The 17,214-nt window shown below is 47.8% G+C and overlaps 2 protein-coding genes across 3 annotated transcripts in view; one reads left to right on the top strand and one right to left on the bottom strand.

Moving 5' to 3' along the window:
- Window positions 1-3,882: 3,882 nt before the first annotated feature.
- LOC135374826 (intracellular coagulation inhibitor 1-like) lies at window positions 3,883-9,977 on the bottom strand. Its single transcript, XM_064607758.1, has 4 exons — window positions 9,711-9,977; window positions 7,998-8,252; window positions 6,594-7,068; window positions 3,883-4,302 (listed from the first exon to the last, which is right to left on the bottom strand). Exons 1-4 carry the CDS (start codon window positions 9,897-9,899, stop codon window positions 4,025-4,027), a joined length of 1,197 nt encoding a protein of 398 aa, XP_064463828.1. The 5' UTR covers window positions 9,900-9,977; the 3' UTR covers window positions 3,883-4,024.
- A 5,863-nt stretch (window positions 9,978-15,840) lies between these two features.
- The window catches only part of LOC135374815 (85/88 kDa calcium-independent phospholipase A2-like), a 29,201-nt gene continuing 27,827 nt past the window's right edge, over window positions 15,841-17,214 (top strand). The window contains exons 1-2 of one of the 2 annotated variants that reach the window (XM_064607743.1): window positions 15,841-15,999; window positions 16,195-16,282. In XM_064607743.1, the coding sequence (XP_064463813.1) occupies window positions 16,217-16,282 (66 nt within the window). In that variant the 5' untranslated portion in view covers window positions 15,841-15,999; window positions 16,195-16,216. Of the gene's footprint in view, window positions 16,000-16,062; window positions 16,123-16,194; window positions 16,283-17,214 lie in introns of those variants that run through there. The other variant, XM_064607742.1, reaches the window with a different exon arrangement.

The following is a 17,214-nucleotide window of genomic DNA, read 5'->3' as shown; positions in this document are numbered from 1 at the left end:
AGTGGGAAACGTTTCTTCGCTTCAGAAAAATATCTCATACCATCTGACAAGATACCGTCCGGATGCCCAGAGTATCTAGAGAGAAAGATAGCGGAATTTCTGTCTAGATTTCTAGTTGAGAGCTATCACCTGAACAGTTGTTTCCTATAAAGAAGCATGACAACGACAAACTTGAGGCCTGCTGATCACTCAACATTGCACGTCTGTGTGAAGGCTGTGTTATCTGGTACCGTGTACACTGCAGATTCTGCTAAGGTTGACGGCGTTGAATACTCGAAAGGTGATGTGCTGGTGGCGGCCACCGGGAATGAGCCAAAATTTTCACGGGTGCAGCACTTGATCGTTTCTTCCTCCCGATTGTATATTCAGCTGGAGCACATGCACACCGAAGCCTTTTCTCAACACTCTTTTACTTATAAGCTCCGTGGTACTGGTATTGTTGTGCTCAGTATGCCTGGAGAGGAAGCATCATTTCAGACGTTACACGTTTGCTTTGGTGTGATGGTTGAACCAAAATGGGAAATACTCTTTTAGCTGCACAGTAGCATGAAAGTATGCAGTAATGCTTCGTTGCAGAGGATTTGATGATATTGTTGGTCTTGCTGGTATGTGTGAGTTTTTGCAGCCAAACACATTGCCATATTCCACTGCTGTTTTTAGGTGGCATCGCGCTTTTGCCTTCTTGTATGTAGTTGTACATCACTTGCTTCTGAAGGTCATTTTCTGTGTCCATTGAATAACCTTGAGGCATCAATAAAATTTTGTACGCGCAATTACATACGCTTCCCTCAGGTATGATTATGCATAAATAAATAAACGATGCATGTTTTTTCATACGACAGAAATTAGGGAGTCAGGCCACAACTCATCAATACGGGAGTGTAGCTCGGCCCGTGCGGAGTTCCGGTAACGCCCTATCTCTGCAGTGCCCGCATAACACCTCACCAGTGAGGAGTTTACCTAACACCCAACCAGTGAACAACTTGAGCAAAGAGACTTTCAGTTAGAGCATCAAGCGAACACCCCATCAGCAGGGTGTTCAGCAGACACCCCCACCAGTGACGGTGTTCACCATGACACCCCACCACTGGGGACTTCACCTAACACCTTACCAGGGAAGGAGTTTGCATAATACCCCACTAGAGAAAGAGTTCAGCTAACACCCCGCCGATGAGGGCTCACCTAACACCCAACCAGGAAGGAGTTTTCTTAACACCCCATTAGTGAAGGCGTTCAGCTAACACCCCACAATGAGAAGTTCACCTAGCACCCTACCAGCGAGAGAGTTCGAATAACACCCACTTCGAATACGGCTACTCAGGGGTATCACAGCAACACCCCTTGTGCACTTTAGGGTGTCAAAGCGTCATTTGACTCCTTTTCGGCTCCCTTCTTTCTGAGAGTGCACTTGGGAAAATGCCACTCTTCTTTATTGAGGTGGTGGTGTCTTCCCTGTCGAAACACATCACGGAAATTAAGAAACTCCGATCTGGTGACCTTCTCATCAAGTGTACACCAGAGGCAGACGGCTAAAAGACCCTGAGTGAGAGAGAAATGCTTGGTGTCCCGATATCTACGTCCTTGCATAAGGCCCCGAATACATGTCGTGTGGTGGTAGCTGTCACTGAATTGATCGATGTCACAGTAGAAATCCTTGCAAGCCTAAAACGACAAACAGCAGTTGACGTTCGGAAACTCAAGATACGAAAAAACAATGAATACATCAGCACCAGAAACGTAGTTCGTATACATTCAACCGTCCCTCGCTGCCCGATATATTGAAAGTGGGATATCTGTCTGCGGAGGTCCGTCCGTACATCCAGAACCCTCTTGCTTGCTTTAGGTGCAACCGGTTTGGGGGGGCTGCTGACGTCTGCCATGGATCGCCCTTTTGCGCCCATTGAGGCCAGCAGGGCCATGACACTAAGCAGTGTAGAGGGCGTGATTGTTACCTGAACTGCTCCAGTGATCACACCTCTTACTCAAGGTTTTGCTTTAAGTGGAAGGAGGTTTTGCACACCACGGTTACCGAAAACATCAGCTACCCCAAAGCAAGGAAAAAGGTATTCCCTTTCTTTACCCAGAAATCTTTCCTGGCAGTGCTTCAACAGCAAATATGGTGTGGTAACAGTGTGAACCACGCCTGGTGTTATGCCTGGTTTACTCTTGCATTTTCATGCTTTACGGATGCGTCTCGGCAGGCTGTCATGGCAACGAAGCACGGCGAACCGAAAAGCATACGCACCGCAGGAGTAGAGCTTGACCGAACTCCATGCGGTACGCGTTACCTCCGTCTATATGCCGCTTATCAGTGAGTGAAGGCACACCGGGAAAGCACATCGCTGCTCTGCTGCCGCCCTTCCTTTTACCAACATGGCTGCCTCCGTTGAAAGCACGTTGACGCAGATACGCTTCTCGGCGACCCCATCACTGTTACCCGTTCATGGCTGTCTATGGAATAGGGTCGTGGTGGAGTGTACGTGTGATTGGTTCAACACAAGCGTCTGCCGTATCAAGAACGCATGTGTCTCAGCAACGTGTCGTATGACAAACGCCGCCTGGATCCGTACACTCTTAAAAATGAACTTCCCCGCATAGCACGCTCCTAGCCAACCATAATCTCGAATGATATCGTTATCTGCCCGTATTTGTTGAAAAGGGGAGGCGTACGCCTTTTTTGTGACACTTATGCTGTTCATAATTGTCACAAAAAAGGCGTACGATACCCGTTTTCAGCAAATCAGGGCCGATAACGATATCATTCGAGGTGATGGTTGGCTAGGAGCGTGCTATGCGGGGAAGTTCATTTTTAAGAGTGTACCGTAACCGCAACGGAAAAAAGTTGCAGTGTGATCCAAGCATAACGCCTCGTTCACAATGTTTCGATTACGTTGAATATGCGTTCATTGGTCGGTTTTAATATCATGCGTTTTCGCGGCGATATTTGCAAGGTCAAATCGATGTTCGCTCTCAACGTTGATTATGCGTTCGTTTAGTTGGGCTGCAACGTGTTTTCTACGTTAAATTTACAATGTTGTGTTGACTGGGTTAATGTACTCATGGTGCGGTCAAAAAAAAAAAAGTTTTCTTCACGCCAAATCCACAGCGCGTTATCCTCTCCAGGATTTCATCATAACTCATTGCAGTTACGCGTAATTTCAAATTATCCCCACGTTGTGTTAGAAATTCAAGGATTGCTATTGCATTGCTCCTCGTTGCATCAGCAGGGAGACCGCAATTTTTTTGTTTTTACAATATACAGGGCTTTGGCAACTTCCGTCTCTTTATTAGGACAGGGCACAAATGCACTGTGCCTTCAGTAGCAGAAGTCTTGACGATCGCGCACAATCACAGAATTCGCGATGGGCCTGCGACAGGGCGGCTATGGTGTCTAACGAAGCACCACGATGACTCCTCTTGTGAACCACCTGGTTAACATGACGTAACACAAAAGCACTTTGAAGAGTGGACTCTGCACCAGTGTAGTTTTGTATAGTTATTCCTCGGTGCTCAATAGGATATGAAGGTGAATAGCACTGTGACAATTTGCAGGTCCTGTTGGAATCTTGTGACAAAGTGCATAGATCATACGAGACACGGGTGACCCACTACAATCACATTAAGCTTTTTTTGGTAGGATGTGTATTTAGCACCTACCTCACAAGTACCTATTACCAGGGAAATTAAAGAAAAGAACAATTAAGAAAGGAAAGAAATGAAATTAAGAATTGAAAACCAGACGCCTGATTTATCGTCGTCGCTTCTCTTGGGGGCAGCTGTATACTATTTTATGCATTCTAATATATTGAACATTTTTATTTACCGCAAAAACGATCAGTAAGCGCCGATAATTTGTAGGACGCCAGTCAGTCTACAGACAGGTGCGTTAAAACTCATATTATTCAAATACAGAAATGTACAATTTAGGCAATGTATGCTGCAGCGATCAGTGCTACCCATCAGTGTTATCCCAAGTCGGCGACACTTCCACATCTTTCTTAACCATGCGCTGCGCGACATGCCCTCAGAGCCGTACGACGCGCCCAAGGAGAAGCACCGCTTTGCTTTTCATGTGAATTACATAAAACAAGAAGGGATGTTCAGCGTGGAAGCGAATGGGTTGCCGGCCACCAGGTCGAAGGGCGGCACAGTTGAACATGCATTCACCCTGGTATAGGCCGCCTTCGCCCCCTTCGTCCATGAGGATGCGGACGACCTGAAACAAGTTGCCCATTGGAACGTACGGGCGCCCGTGCAAGCCACTGAAGTCGGGTCCTGGTCCTGACGTCGAGAAGATGGATCCTGGGAATGCAAGAGAACGTATATATTACAGACTATAGAGGAGCAGCGCATATCTTGCGATACGTTTTCTAACACGTTTTCTAAGACCTACTTTCACGTGTACTCATAATTTTTCCGTTCTTTAGGCTAGCTGGCAACACATTGCTACTTGATGCAACGGCGACATGGCTATTCGCACTTGGTTTAAGCACAACGAGGAGAAGCATCATCACCTCTTGGTTGGTTTGAATTCAGATACTGAATATCTGAATATATCAGCAGAACGGAACTTAGTAATAATATTCGATATTGTTTTATACAAAGCAGAATATCATTTTTCCGAGTTAAGTAACGGAAGGTGGAGTTGGAGTTGGGACAGAAAAATATGGAAATGGTACACTCTTAGAAATGAACTTCCCCGCATAGCACGCTCCTAGCCAATCATGATCTCGAATGATATCGTTATCTGCCGGGATTCGTTGAAAACGGGAGGCGTACGCCTTTTTTGTGACAATTATGAACAGCATAATTGTCAAAAAAAGGCGTACGCCCCCCGTTTTCAACAAATCAGGCTACTCCAAAACACCTGAAAATAAACATCAGTAAGTCTAAAAAATTAGAATATAATTCACTACAATCGCCACGAAAATCAGTACGCGCGAATTGATGAATTACAAACAAGTTGTTTTGAACACCGTCGTATGAGCCGTAACAAAGCTACACTCTTAAAAATGAACTTCACCACATAGCACGCTCCTAGCCAACCACCATCCCGAATGACAACGTTTTCGCCCTAGATTTGTTGAAAACGGGAGGAGGAGCCTATTTTGTGCTGTGCATAATGGCACAAAATAGGCTCCTCCTCCCGTTTTCAACAAATCTAGGGCGAGAACGTTGTCATTCGGGGTATTGGTTGGCTAGTAGCGTGCTATGTGGTGAAGTTCATTTTTAAGAGTGTAGGCTCATTAGCACACCATTCCGACAGTGCTCGTCTTACAGTAAATGAATGTTTTGAACCACCAAATGTAAGTGCCGCCCTCGGTACCAAATGTACCGACCTCGGTAGCTCAGTCGGTAACGCATCGGCTTGCTGAGCTCAAGACCGCGGGTTCAGTCCCGGCTGAGTACGGTAGCTCATGTGGGGGAGGTAAGCATTGCTTCCAGCAGCGTGTGTCGGGGATTTCCGGCGCACGTCAAAAGAACCCCAGGTGGTGGTGGTGGTGGTGGTGGTGGTGGGTGATTATAAGCAGTCCTATCCAGCGGCACGTATACAAATAGGCTGACTTACCTTACGTGTAAATATACTCCCAATTATTGTTATGTAGGTGCATGTGGCAGAACTAGCGTACGACATCCATAATGTAAATTGGCTTGTTTTGGAGGGTCTGCATACTTTTGCGGCCAGCTCAGAGAAAAGAACTTCAAAGGTAAAATTTTTATTGAATTGAAGGCAAACTCTATCTCTTGTCTCGTGAAGAAAACCATACAGATTGAGGAAATCGGATTCCGGTTACACTGACAAGTCTGGTCTGATCACAGTTCACCCATACTTGGGAAAGAGCACATGTAACGGTCATCCCATCTGAGGCATATATTTTTCTTACTGTTTTTAGTGTCGGATTATGGCTTAACTTTGACGCGAAGAGTTGTGGGTGTGAGAGTCTTACTGTTTGGGCTAGATGACGCAGAAACAGCGCTCCTGTTATTACTTTCGGACTAGCGTGCGTTGTCGACTAAGGGGTCTAAGGGGTTCTTGAGACTTTGTGTTGTGTCGTCTGTTTTTCGTCTTTTTCCCAGTCTCGGGTTTTCGTCATGGACTAAGGGGTTTCCACCGTGTGTGCTTAATATAGACCTGTACCCGAGAAACGTCATCATGACGTTGGTAGACAGACTGAAACTGAAACAAACAAATCGGAAGAGGAGGGCTGGGTTCCACGAATGGGCACCCGTTCGCTGCCTCCTACTGAAAAAAAGTAGGACCGAAGGTCACGTCCCTTTCAGGGACCATCGTAATCCCCTCAAGACCGTGCCTTTCGTGCGCGACCTTGTTCGGCCCTAGCTTCGAGCGTTGTTCGAGTCTATCAAATTGGTGGCGATGTCGAACACTATGACCTCATTTGTTTACAAGCAGGGAAAGGTCTATTGTATGGTCCATAATGTGGGCCAGTTACAAAAATTCATTAGCGCGGCAATACCGTGGCAATGTGACCGAGGGCATTCCCGCATGTTGAACTCGGATGAAACTCTCGGAATCCCCGTTACTATACTGTCATCGTTCCCGATTGTGATTTTATCTAGCAAAGTTTATTTACCTAACCCCAGCTTGGTGAAGAACTCTCTGAGACCAGTCGCCTGCTGCAATGCGAACCGAGGCATCATCAAGTCGACGAACAAGTTGTTCATACGCTCCAGAAGCCAACACACAAGTCGAGATTCAACGACCTTCTCCAGCAAACCCAGATTTCTCGGCTGGGCTGGAAGCAGCAGCAGAAGCGACAGGTTCCCGTCGTAAGGAACAAGCACAGCCTGTGCTCGCAGTTGGCGGGAGTACAAGTAGCCGAACATGCCCCGCGACTGCATCATTGCCACGGAGATTAAGCCTTCATTTAGATTACGAAACGTTGCAGTTCGACTCCGTTTGGGATTAATGAGCACATCATAACGACCGTGGAAGTAGAGGGCTGTCGTACAAATCACGGGAGCTTGCGAGTAGAAATCCACATTCATCACTTGATTGATCTCTCCACAACTTACGTGGCGTATCCAACTTTGCAATCTACTGCCGCACTGTGGTGAAAAGAAAAAGAAAGGAAAGACGTAAGATTCGGGGCAACACTTTGAGCAAAAATCTACAGTTGTAATCATCTACACAGGTCCTCTACGCGCAAAGATTGGAGGAAGAAATTGCAGATGATCGAGTGCCGATAGATTGGACCATCTCCCGTGGAATGACCAAGCTTTTTTTTTTTTTGGCGCTCGTTTTCTAGCGTTCTCTTTGGTTCAAACCAGTACCAACCATGCCTTACGCGTCCCTGTTATGCTACGAGGGCACTACCCCTGGGGCCCACAAATGCACTTGGCCCTCGTTAGAACGAAGTGAACAGGACCTGAATCATATTCAATAAAGTCAGCAATTCCGTAAAAGCGGATGTGCCACGAAAATAGTGACAGTGGCCTCAGAAGCACCGCGTAAGTCTCAAGACAAGAATTCAATCAAGCAAACAGACATTGGTGGTGAGCATCTTGGCAGTCCTTTTAACTTATATTGAAAACTTAGAGAGCGAGAGGAACATGCAAGCAAGGTCTGCTGCATGGGCTTCCGCCGGCTCGCCCTTCGCACTAAGCGGAGGCGGCTGGCAGGGCAGTTCGAATAATCGGGATCTAAATGCACGCGTTTCGGGCAATAGAGCGTGAGACTTCGTACAAAGCGATAATTCAATGAAAAATATTTTTATAAGGAGAGTTTACTACCATTGCGTGATTCATACTTCTGGAGCTCAGAAACACGAATGATACACAGCAGACAAAAACGGAATGTGATATTCGCACATTTTTGGCCGTTGTGTGTCGTCCAGGTTTCCAAACTGCTGAAGTACCAAGCAACAGGGCCGTGTTACGACACTAGCAAGCTATCATTGCATTTTGGGCATTGGATTGAATCTGCAAAAGTAAGCAATGATTGCGTGCTTAATTGGGAATTGGTATCACTCACGAACCTCAACGCGGAAGAGCTCCTCTGGGATATCTTGAATGCGGCTTTGCAGGGTATCAGCCAAGTATTCCGCTACGTCATCGTCCTTGTTACAAAGACCTCCAACGAGTACAATACTTTCCAAGTTAAATTCTTGGTCTCCTTCGGGGTCGTTGAACAGCTCCGTTGACAACTCACGGAATAATGCTCTCATATCCTGTTCCAGGGTAGCGTAGTGAGTGACTTTCTCAAGGAGGTCTCTCGTTGCACCAGTTGAAGCCTACAAGCATTGCAGGTGCAGAGATATAATATGAATATTAAAAGCATCTTTCCGACAGTGTACGTAATTATGTGCATCGAAATATTGCCTTACACCCTTGAAGAACGCGACTTCCGAAAGAATTTGAAATTTTATTGCCAAAGTGTAACGCAAATGGCCAGTCTCCTTTTCTAAAGGTTGTACTCGTACATGCGACTTGCACAGGAGAATACACTTTTTCAATTTCTTTATATTAATAAAGAAGGAGACACATGCATTTGGGCGATGCGGATCTCGGGACTCAGCAGACATAAGCTAATTAACGTTATAGCTTACTGGTTCACACTCAGCATACTCGAAATTTATTTATAGCAACAATGACTTGCTCCTTATCGCGTACCCCTAAGGAGTTGCTCCATGGCGACGAAGCCTGAGCTTGGGCACAAGAACTACAAGGACGTAACGTAACAACAAAGCACGTCCTTGTAGTTGTTGTGCCCAAGCTCAGGCTTCGTAGTCATCTTGTCCACCAGCTTGCCTGCGCATATGCTATTTTATAAGCCCGTCAGAGCAAGTCTTCTCTTTCCGGTGCGGCAGCGCCTAGGGCGTTGTCATCCTCCCCATCACCCCATCACTACCACTCACTTTTATGTGCGAAACTGTGAGAAAAATACGCGGGTCACCGGAATGGCTTTGAGGTAGTACGGGTGAACCCTGCCTGATCTGGAAAGAAAATTCCACTGCGCGAACGGTGTCTCAAGAACGAAGAGTGGCCATCAGCAATTCTTTCCACCCGTAATTTTCTGTCGAAGAGCCACGTAGGCATAATTGCTGCGGCGGGCACTCACTGGGTTTTTTCCTGAACTACCTTTGCGTCGTAGGTCCCTAAACTGTTTTCTGCTACCATATTATATGGCGTACCGTTCTTTTACTCATTGAAGAATGATTCACAATAGGTTATCCGTATGTAATCATCATTGTTAGTTAGTTTGCAACATCGTAGCAAACGTTGCATTACAACTCCAGATCCATACTGAAGAACCCCGAGACGAGGGACACCGGAAAAGGTAAACTTTCAGCTGTGTTTGAGACTTCGTTCTGTTTGTTCCTCGTTTCCGTGTCCCTCGTCTCGGGGTTCTTCAGTATGGATCTATATCACCAGCTGGCTTGTTTCCTGACTGTTCTATCATTACAACTTGTCAATAATCCAAACCTGAAGCGACAGCCGCCGCGTATTCTCGGAAATTATTCGGAAGAACTTGGACGCATGTCCCTTCTGAGTTATGCGCAACAGTATAGATACTAGATGTGAGCGTGGAGTTTCTAATGTTTGAAGCTGTTATGCTCGCTGCTATGACCCTAAATACAATGTTGTGTTTATTTACAAAACTATGCAGTTGAACAAAAAAAATGGATCTAAACGCGGCTCGCAGTGGAATACAACTGTAATGACTCTAAAAACAGCCAACAGAGTCTTACCTGGTAGAGGAGCATAAGTGTGTTGGCAATCGCGTAAGGCGATATGACGACACTCGTGACGTCGGGAAACGTCTGCACAAACCAGAAGCCCATGTCATTCATCTGCAAGACGGCCTCAGAGGGCAGAGCTGACGGAGACAATGGTTCACTTTCTGTTTCACTTCGACTACTGGAAGATTTGCTATCCATAACGAAGCCGCGCAGAACGAAGAATCACCGATCCAGGAGCTCCTGCTTTCTCTTCCTCCGTCTTGCTCGTGGTCTTTGCTCACGCACGACACCAGAAGGGCCTCGTTTGAGTGAATAAAATTCACTTTATTTTCGCCCCTCAGCAAACTGAGGGGAACTACCAGCTCCAGTGTGCCTACGAGATGGTATTCCACGCCTAGACTTGGAGGTGACCCTGGTTCGAATTCGTGCGCCGACTATGTTGTTGGGTGTTTCCCTTGGGTTTTCCTCAGACGTTTTAAGACATATGTCGGCGCAGTTCCCTGTGAAGTCGGCCCAAGACGCACAATTCCCCCCATCCAACAACACGCCGCTAGGAAGGCAGGCAGATCGCTCGAAAATGCCACGCCATTTTTGCCACACCACCCACCCTCAGCGAACTGCCAAGTCGACAAAAATATCTCAGTATAGGTCCGGCGGTACCTTAATAGTGTAAGCAAACATAGATAGCATAATATAATAATAAGCAAACATAAATAGTGTAAGAGTGTGAAAGCAAACTTTGTTAAATTTTCTTTCTTTTTTTAGCTCGTCTCGTTCTACGAGCTAGTAAAGCAACAATCAAAGTTGCCGTGTAACTGAAGAAGTGCACTCTTGTAACATACAGTTCTGTGTACATATGTTATAGATATAGCTTAGTGTTGTTTAAGTGTTTCGCCATAATTTCAACAGGCATATCTGAAAATGAGAATGCAGAACTTTTGCAATTTATTTTGGGCATACTTGTAGCGCGAAAATCTCCAGTACAGGATGGTTTATGGGGCCTATTACAGCAAATGAGTCACCTGCTTTTTTGTTTTTCTGCAGAGAATGACACTACGGTTGCTCCTGCTCGATGACAATACACGACCTTTACAGCGTGCTCTGGTCTCCCTTCAAATCCGCGTATGCGGTGGAGGTGGGCAAAAGGGAGCTTGCTCTTCTCCTTAGGGTGAGAGGACCTTTGTCTCAGACTGATGTCTGTCGTGTGCTCTTCTCATCCTGTGTTCTTCCTCGAACTCAAGGCAATGCGGTAATTCAAGGCATCAAGCGGATACGGGACTGTGTGCAGATATCCTTATCTCCTTTGTACGTCTTCAACAGTATGAAGCACCAACACAACGGAACATCTTACGACATCACAGAAGCTCGCATTGAAAAGCAGAGTCACTGTTCAAAAGCACGTGCTCTTGCCCAAACGTAGTGCTAGAAAACGGTTCAGTCTTCGCGTTGAATTTACAGAACTGCAATTCTTTCTGCAGCTTTCATCGCCCCGTTGGCTTGTGTGGACGATTTGTATACAGCGTATAAGCGTAGACGTAGCAAACAAAAACAGACATTTTGAGTACCTCTAGAGAAACAGCGAAACTGGTTGGCAACGGGCCGATCGGCGCGCTGGCAACTTGGCGCCAGAAGTATAGCAGATACATGACGTCAGCAGAGAACATGTGTGACATACCATAGAGCATACGCCTCGCTGCCTATAGTCAATCAGCCCATGCGACCGCCTTCAAAATCAACCTATCGTTCTTTGTAATGCTTACCTCTGTGCTAAATGTGGAGTGCCATTGAAGTCAGGAGTAGCGTTTTACAAGTGATCCCAGTCACATTCCTTTGAAACACGTCATTTGTTCGTAAAGCACGTGCACTGCTGGTACAGCTTGATGCCACGCTGCGTTTAAGTGAACGTTGCAACAAGCTCTACAAGTCCCTGGGGTTTCTTCGTGCGTTGTAAGACAAATGTCGGCCAGTCCCCTGTGAAGTCGGATGCCCCCCCCCCTCCCCCAACAACACGCCGCCAATGTTGGGGTGCAAAATTTTGCCCGTCGTATAATCTGCTTGTTCCTGTCATTCTAGGCCAGGCAGATCGTGTTAAAAGCGTTAAAGATCCAAGTGCTTGATATACAAACAAGCTAAAAAAAATAAGGAGACGAAAGGAAGGACGACGAACACGCACTAAACTTCAACCAAGACTGATCTTTTATTTAAAACCTGTATTTAAAACTTCAAACACACGAGATAGGCGGCTGTGCACATATAGACAAGGCTATGGAGTATCTACTGAAACAATGAACAATTGCGAGAAAAAAAAAACAACAAGACAAGCGAGCTGGTAACAATAGCGCTGCTAGTCCGGATAATCTTTTCCGGGGACATTCTTCCCTATATGCCCAAGTAGCCTGCTCTCCTCGTAGCTTCTCCGGGGAAACGATAGAACGTACTGGCAGACGCTGTTCATGATTCCCAAAAAAAGATATGTCATTCCCTTAGCCGTCTTCTCGCTGTAATGGCACAGTGCGACACAGCAATAATTCGTCCTAAGCTTACGCTCTTCTGTTTTGTTTTCCATTTCGCAAAAACTGCTAACTCTTCGATGCGTCCTAGCAGTCACTATCATTTGTGGCTATAAGCCAGGAGCGGCTGTGGCTCTCAACATTCGGACGGTAGTGGTCAGAGTTGCACTCCGGTCGCCCGCCTCAAACTTTAGCGCAACAGCCCTAGGTGCTCGTGGTATTGCTGAAAGAGGGGGCGGGGATTTATTGGCAGAAAAAAAAAACGAAAAAGGAAAGGGAAAGATAAAAGGGAAAAGCGCTCGCTGTTGTCGCCCATACAGAGGTGGGCAACGTCACGACGAACGCTTTGGGGGAATGTGCGTCCTGGGCCGACTTCTAAGGCAACAGCCCTAAACGAGTGTACGCACCATATCTTCAGCAAACCACAACACAGAGTAATATTACTTAGAATGCCGGTTTGTTTTCAGTGTGTTGCGTGAGGAAGTTTTGCTTTTAAAGCGCAACGCACGCATATATTAGAACATAAATTTTGGAGATAATTTTTATAGATAGACATAGTTGGGCCCGAAGGGCGCTACAGCATCTCGACTGATCCTTGAGCACCCAATAAGAGCAGGACGGTAACATTCACTTTTCAGGAGCCGTGAAGACCACTCCATGATTTAGATGCACCCCTAGTATGGTGACCCCTATAGTCTGATCCGTCTCGTCTGTCTTCGTCTACACCCAGAGGTGACCATCGCCACCGCACTCCTCCTCGTCTTCTTTTTGGGCCTGTTTATTCGGAAGCTTGTGGCCGCTTCGCAGGAAGGCCTTGTACAAGCACATCGCTTACATTCGGAGGTCTTTCTCTAGCGCCTCATGCAATGAGCTTTCTGTCGCCCCTGACGACGTCGCAAAAGCCAGGCTTGAAGCTGTTGCCAAAGGTCTCTCCCTACGCTTCCGGAATGCAGTTCCTCGTGGCCCTCCCTTTCCCCAAGCGTCGCCATCTGGCTTCTTCCCTGTAACTGAAGAGGAGCTCGATACTGTCGTGCGCTCCCTACCTAGATCTGCACCCGGTCCGGATGGCATCACCGGCGCAATGGTGAAGTCTTTGTGGGCGTCTCACCCTCATGAACTTTTAAATATCGTGAATGTATCCGTGGAGCACGCATGGATCCCCGGTGCCTGGAAAATTGCGGGAGTGGCGGTCATCAAGAAGGTTCCCTCGAGGGGCCTGGAGATAGACAACGTCCGCCCAATTGCACTGACTTCTGTCCTTTGCAAGACCATAGAGCGCGTTTTGCACCACCGGCTCGAGTCTTACTTAGAGGCCTCATCGGTGCTCAATGATAGCCAGATTGGGTTCCGCCCACGATGCTCTATCTGGATGGCGCATGTGAATCTGGAAAGGCAGATCCGCCACGCGCGCGAGACTGGAGATATCTCTGCCCTGGTTGCACTAGATGTTGCTAAGGCTTATGACAGCGTGGAGCACAGCGTCCTACTCCACATAATGGCTTCGGTGCGCGTTCCCCCCTACATCATCTCCTGGGTCGACAGCTTCCTTACAGGGAGGTCGTTCTTCTGTTCAGATGGCCGCTTTACCTCCTCGCAGCAAGCTCAACACAGAGGCGTACCCCAAGGCTCCGTCCTGTCACCCCTGCTTTTTAATATCCTGATGAGCTCTCTGCCCTTAGACCAGAACATCCTCACCATAACCTACGCTGATGACATAGCCTTCTTTGCCTCTTCCCCGTCGCTGCACCTGCTATATGAGAAGCTGCAAGTGTACCTCAACGCACTTTCCGCCTGGATGCGCTCTGTTCATCTTTCGCTGAACGTCCAGAAGTGCGCGGTGCTCCTTTTCACACCCTCTAGTTACCCTTCGCACCCTGTGACGATCGATCTCAAGGTTGCTTCCGAGTCCATCCGCCAGACGAACCTGCTGAAATACCTTGGTGTCTGGTTTGAGGGACACTTGGACTGGGCCCACCATCTGGAGGTTGTCAGCCAAAAAGCCACGAAGGCATGTAGCCTTCTCTATCGCTGCTCCAGCACCCGTATTGGGATGCGCAGAAACGCCCTCCTGCTCGTTTACAAGTGCTACGTCCGTCCTGTCCTGGAATTCGGCTGCGTCCTTTTCTCCCACCTCCCTGATTACCGCCTCCGAAGGCTCTTCATCATCGAGAGGAAGGCGCTACGTCTCTGTTTGGGCCTCCCTAAATACACCTCGAATCAAGCACTATACTGCGAAGCACGCATCCTCCCTCTGAAATCACGTTTCCGTGTCCTGACAATTAACACTTTCCTCTCCCTGTGCCAGAGCCCTTTGTCTTTGAGGCACAACGAAGCCCTCAGGGACATGCGTTATTGGCTGGATAGGCGATGGCGCAAATCAAACACCCCGCAGCTGGCCTTCGCCGAGCTTTTACTGAAACCTTTGGGTGTGTCGCTGACAGACGTCCCTCCGCCTTGCTGCCCCCTCTTCTGCCCACCTGTGAAGGTTGAGGATGCCTTTCAACCCGGCACCAGTTTTACAGACCACAACAAGCTTGAGGTAATCCTCAATCGCCACATTGACCGCTTTCCTGAACACCTGGTGGTAGCAACTGACGCGTCCGTCTCTGGTCAGCGCGCCGGCGTTGGCCTCGTTTTCCCCCGTCTTGATGGTCAATTCCCCATCCGCCTCCCTGACTACATCCCAGTCTTTGAGTGCGAATTCCTCGCTATTGTTCTGGCTCTTAGGATGGTCCCTGCCCGCTATTGCAAGACGCTGCTCCTATCAGACTCCCTATCAGTCATCTCATCTCTGGCGAACCCGTCTAGCCCACTGCTGCAATTGCTTGCCTCCCTCACTCCGCCCCACATCTCCGAAGTCGTGCTAACGTGGATCCCCGGACACAAGGGCCTCGCGCTCAATGAAGCAGCCGACAGCCTGGCGAAGATCTCCCTTACTGGGCCCATCATCGATACCTTGCCACCGCTTCCCCAAATCGTTAAATCCAGATACCGGCGATTCTTGGAGCTTTCAGCGTGCCGCTCACTTCCCCCCAGATACGACCACCTATCATCTCCATGGCAGCCCGACTGCTGCTCCTCGCGCCTCATAGAGGTACTCTTAACGCGCGCCGGTGCCTTGCCCTCCCCCTAAACTTCTACCTGCATCGGGCCGGCGTCCACGATTCGCCATTGTGCCCACACTGTGGACAGGACGAAACAGTGGAACACTTCTTCCTCCACTGTCGCCTCTACGGTCGACTTCGCCAGAACTATCTGGTTCGCCCTCTGAAAATGCAAGGCGCCCCCCTCTGCCTAGGCTCTCTTCTATCGTTCGGGTCTTCGCATGCTGGGAGGTGGAACTGGACGGTAGCATCTAGTGTGGCTGCCTTCATGACTCTTAGCCAGCGCTTTTGAGCAGCCGAACGTATCTTCGCCTTTTCTCTTGCGCTTAACTTCACGGCTATCCTCCGCGAGTCCCACACCTATCATTATTCCGACAAGCCTCAACCCCCTCCTCCTCCTCCTCCTCTCATATATAGCTAGCGTTCAGGAAAATCCACGCCTATGACCCTCATCTGGTACTGGCCAATCGCCCTTAGTGGATAACGGCCATTTCCCCGAGGATGAAGAAGAAGAAGAAGCTTGTGTCTGCGTGGCAGAAGGTCGCGTGTTATTGGTAGGCTGAGTGGCCTCATGAGCGGCGATTCCATCTGCGCCGTCGCCAGTCCATGATAGCGCAAAATTCTTCTGCTAGGAACATTTCTTGTCAATCATTCATAATTTTTCTCAACACTGTCACTTACCAGGTAAGCAGTGCTCCGTCATCAGCATATGTTACAGTATAACGGAAACATTTGTCATCGGAACAGTGAAAGATAGCATGGAAGCCGTAGGTCATGTTCAGTGCTCAAGGGAACTATCCTTAGCATGTATCATCGGTATTTTTGAATGACGTTGTGAACCAATGTTTATATTTGAGCTAATGTTTTGTATCCTGCTAGGTTGCCACAGAAAGCTCACAATATGGCGTTTCTGAGAGGGTTTCTGGGAAACCTGCGATCGCCTCGAATGGAACCGGAGCCTCACAGGGTTCGTAAATGATATTGATGTCTCGAATCATGAATAACGAAATTAGTCCCACGACACTCAATGCAATCTGACATAACCCTTGTTTGTAGAATGACCTTTTGTGTTGAAGGGCTCAATGTTAGGATTTGCGGCATCAAAGTGCCTGGTGATTCCTTCCGGGTACATTCAAATTAAATTCAATTAAACATTCTAATTATTAATCGCATATTTAGAATATTTGTCCTTTAACCTTCTAGCTCTCCTTCTCCTCAACATTTGGTGTGCGTGCGTCCATTCTGCTGCACCTTTCAACTGTGCACTAGCGGTTCTGAAGCTACGGTGAACAAATTTCCTAGTTGCCTCTATGTCTGTCTCAGCCTGCCTGCAACACCGTAAACCGTCGGGAAACCAAATAGCCGGGGCGACGCCATGAAATATTGTATACCACGGCTATCCATGAGATATTTATACCATTGCGATATTTATTTTATATATTTATTTTACGATACCTGTCCGTGTCTGAGTGCACGGGTTCTTCGCGAGACCAACCGGCCTTCTGGCGGACCTCAAATTGTCCAATGTGAGAGCAGTTGAAAACCCCTGCACACGCCGTTCGTGCTCATATATCTCCTTAAATTACTGTTTCACACACTAGCCAGGAATCTTTCGCTAGACAAGTTCTGTGGATTTCATGTTTCCCTGGACAGGCGCTGGTAGGTACAGCATTCTGTGCAGTTTATCGTTCTCACGCCGTGATATTACGAGATCAGTTTGGATCGGTACTCCCTGAAGGACCGCGCGGTGCTGAATAGCTTTTGCACAGGCAAAATTGTCTCGTCGGAATAGCCAGCGGCACAGTTAGAACGTACAACACAGCGAGAACGTAGTTTCGAGACCTTCACATCTACTGCTCCCTTTCGATTCCACCATACTATCCACTTCCGCCTGAGTGG

The sequence above is a fragment of the Ornithodoros turicata genome, unplaced genomic scaffold (assembly GCF_037126465.1).
Source record: "Ornithodoros turicata isolate Travis unplaced genomic scaffold, ASM3712646v1 ctg00000746.1, whole genome shotgun sequence".
NCBI classification, from domain to species: Eukaryota; Metazoa; Arthropoda; class Arachnida; order Ixodida; family Argasidae; genus Ornithodoros; species Ornithodoros turicata.
This window is presented reverse-complemented; position numbering and strand designations above follow the sequence as displayed.

Coding starts and splice junctions, on each gene's coding strand:
- LOC135374826 (XM_064607758.1), bottom strand. CDS start 9,899: ATGGATAGCAAATCTTCCAGTAGTCGAAGTGAAACAGAAAGTGAACCA. Junction 8,253..9,710: donor CACTTATGCTCCTCTACCAG/GTAAGACTCTGT, acceptor CAATGCTTGTAG/GCTTCAACTGGTGCAACGAG. Junction 7,069..7,997: donor AGGAGCTCTTCCGCGTTGAG/GTTCGTGAGTGA, acceptor TTTTCACCACAG/TGCGGCAGTAGATTGCAAAG.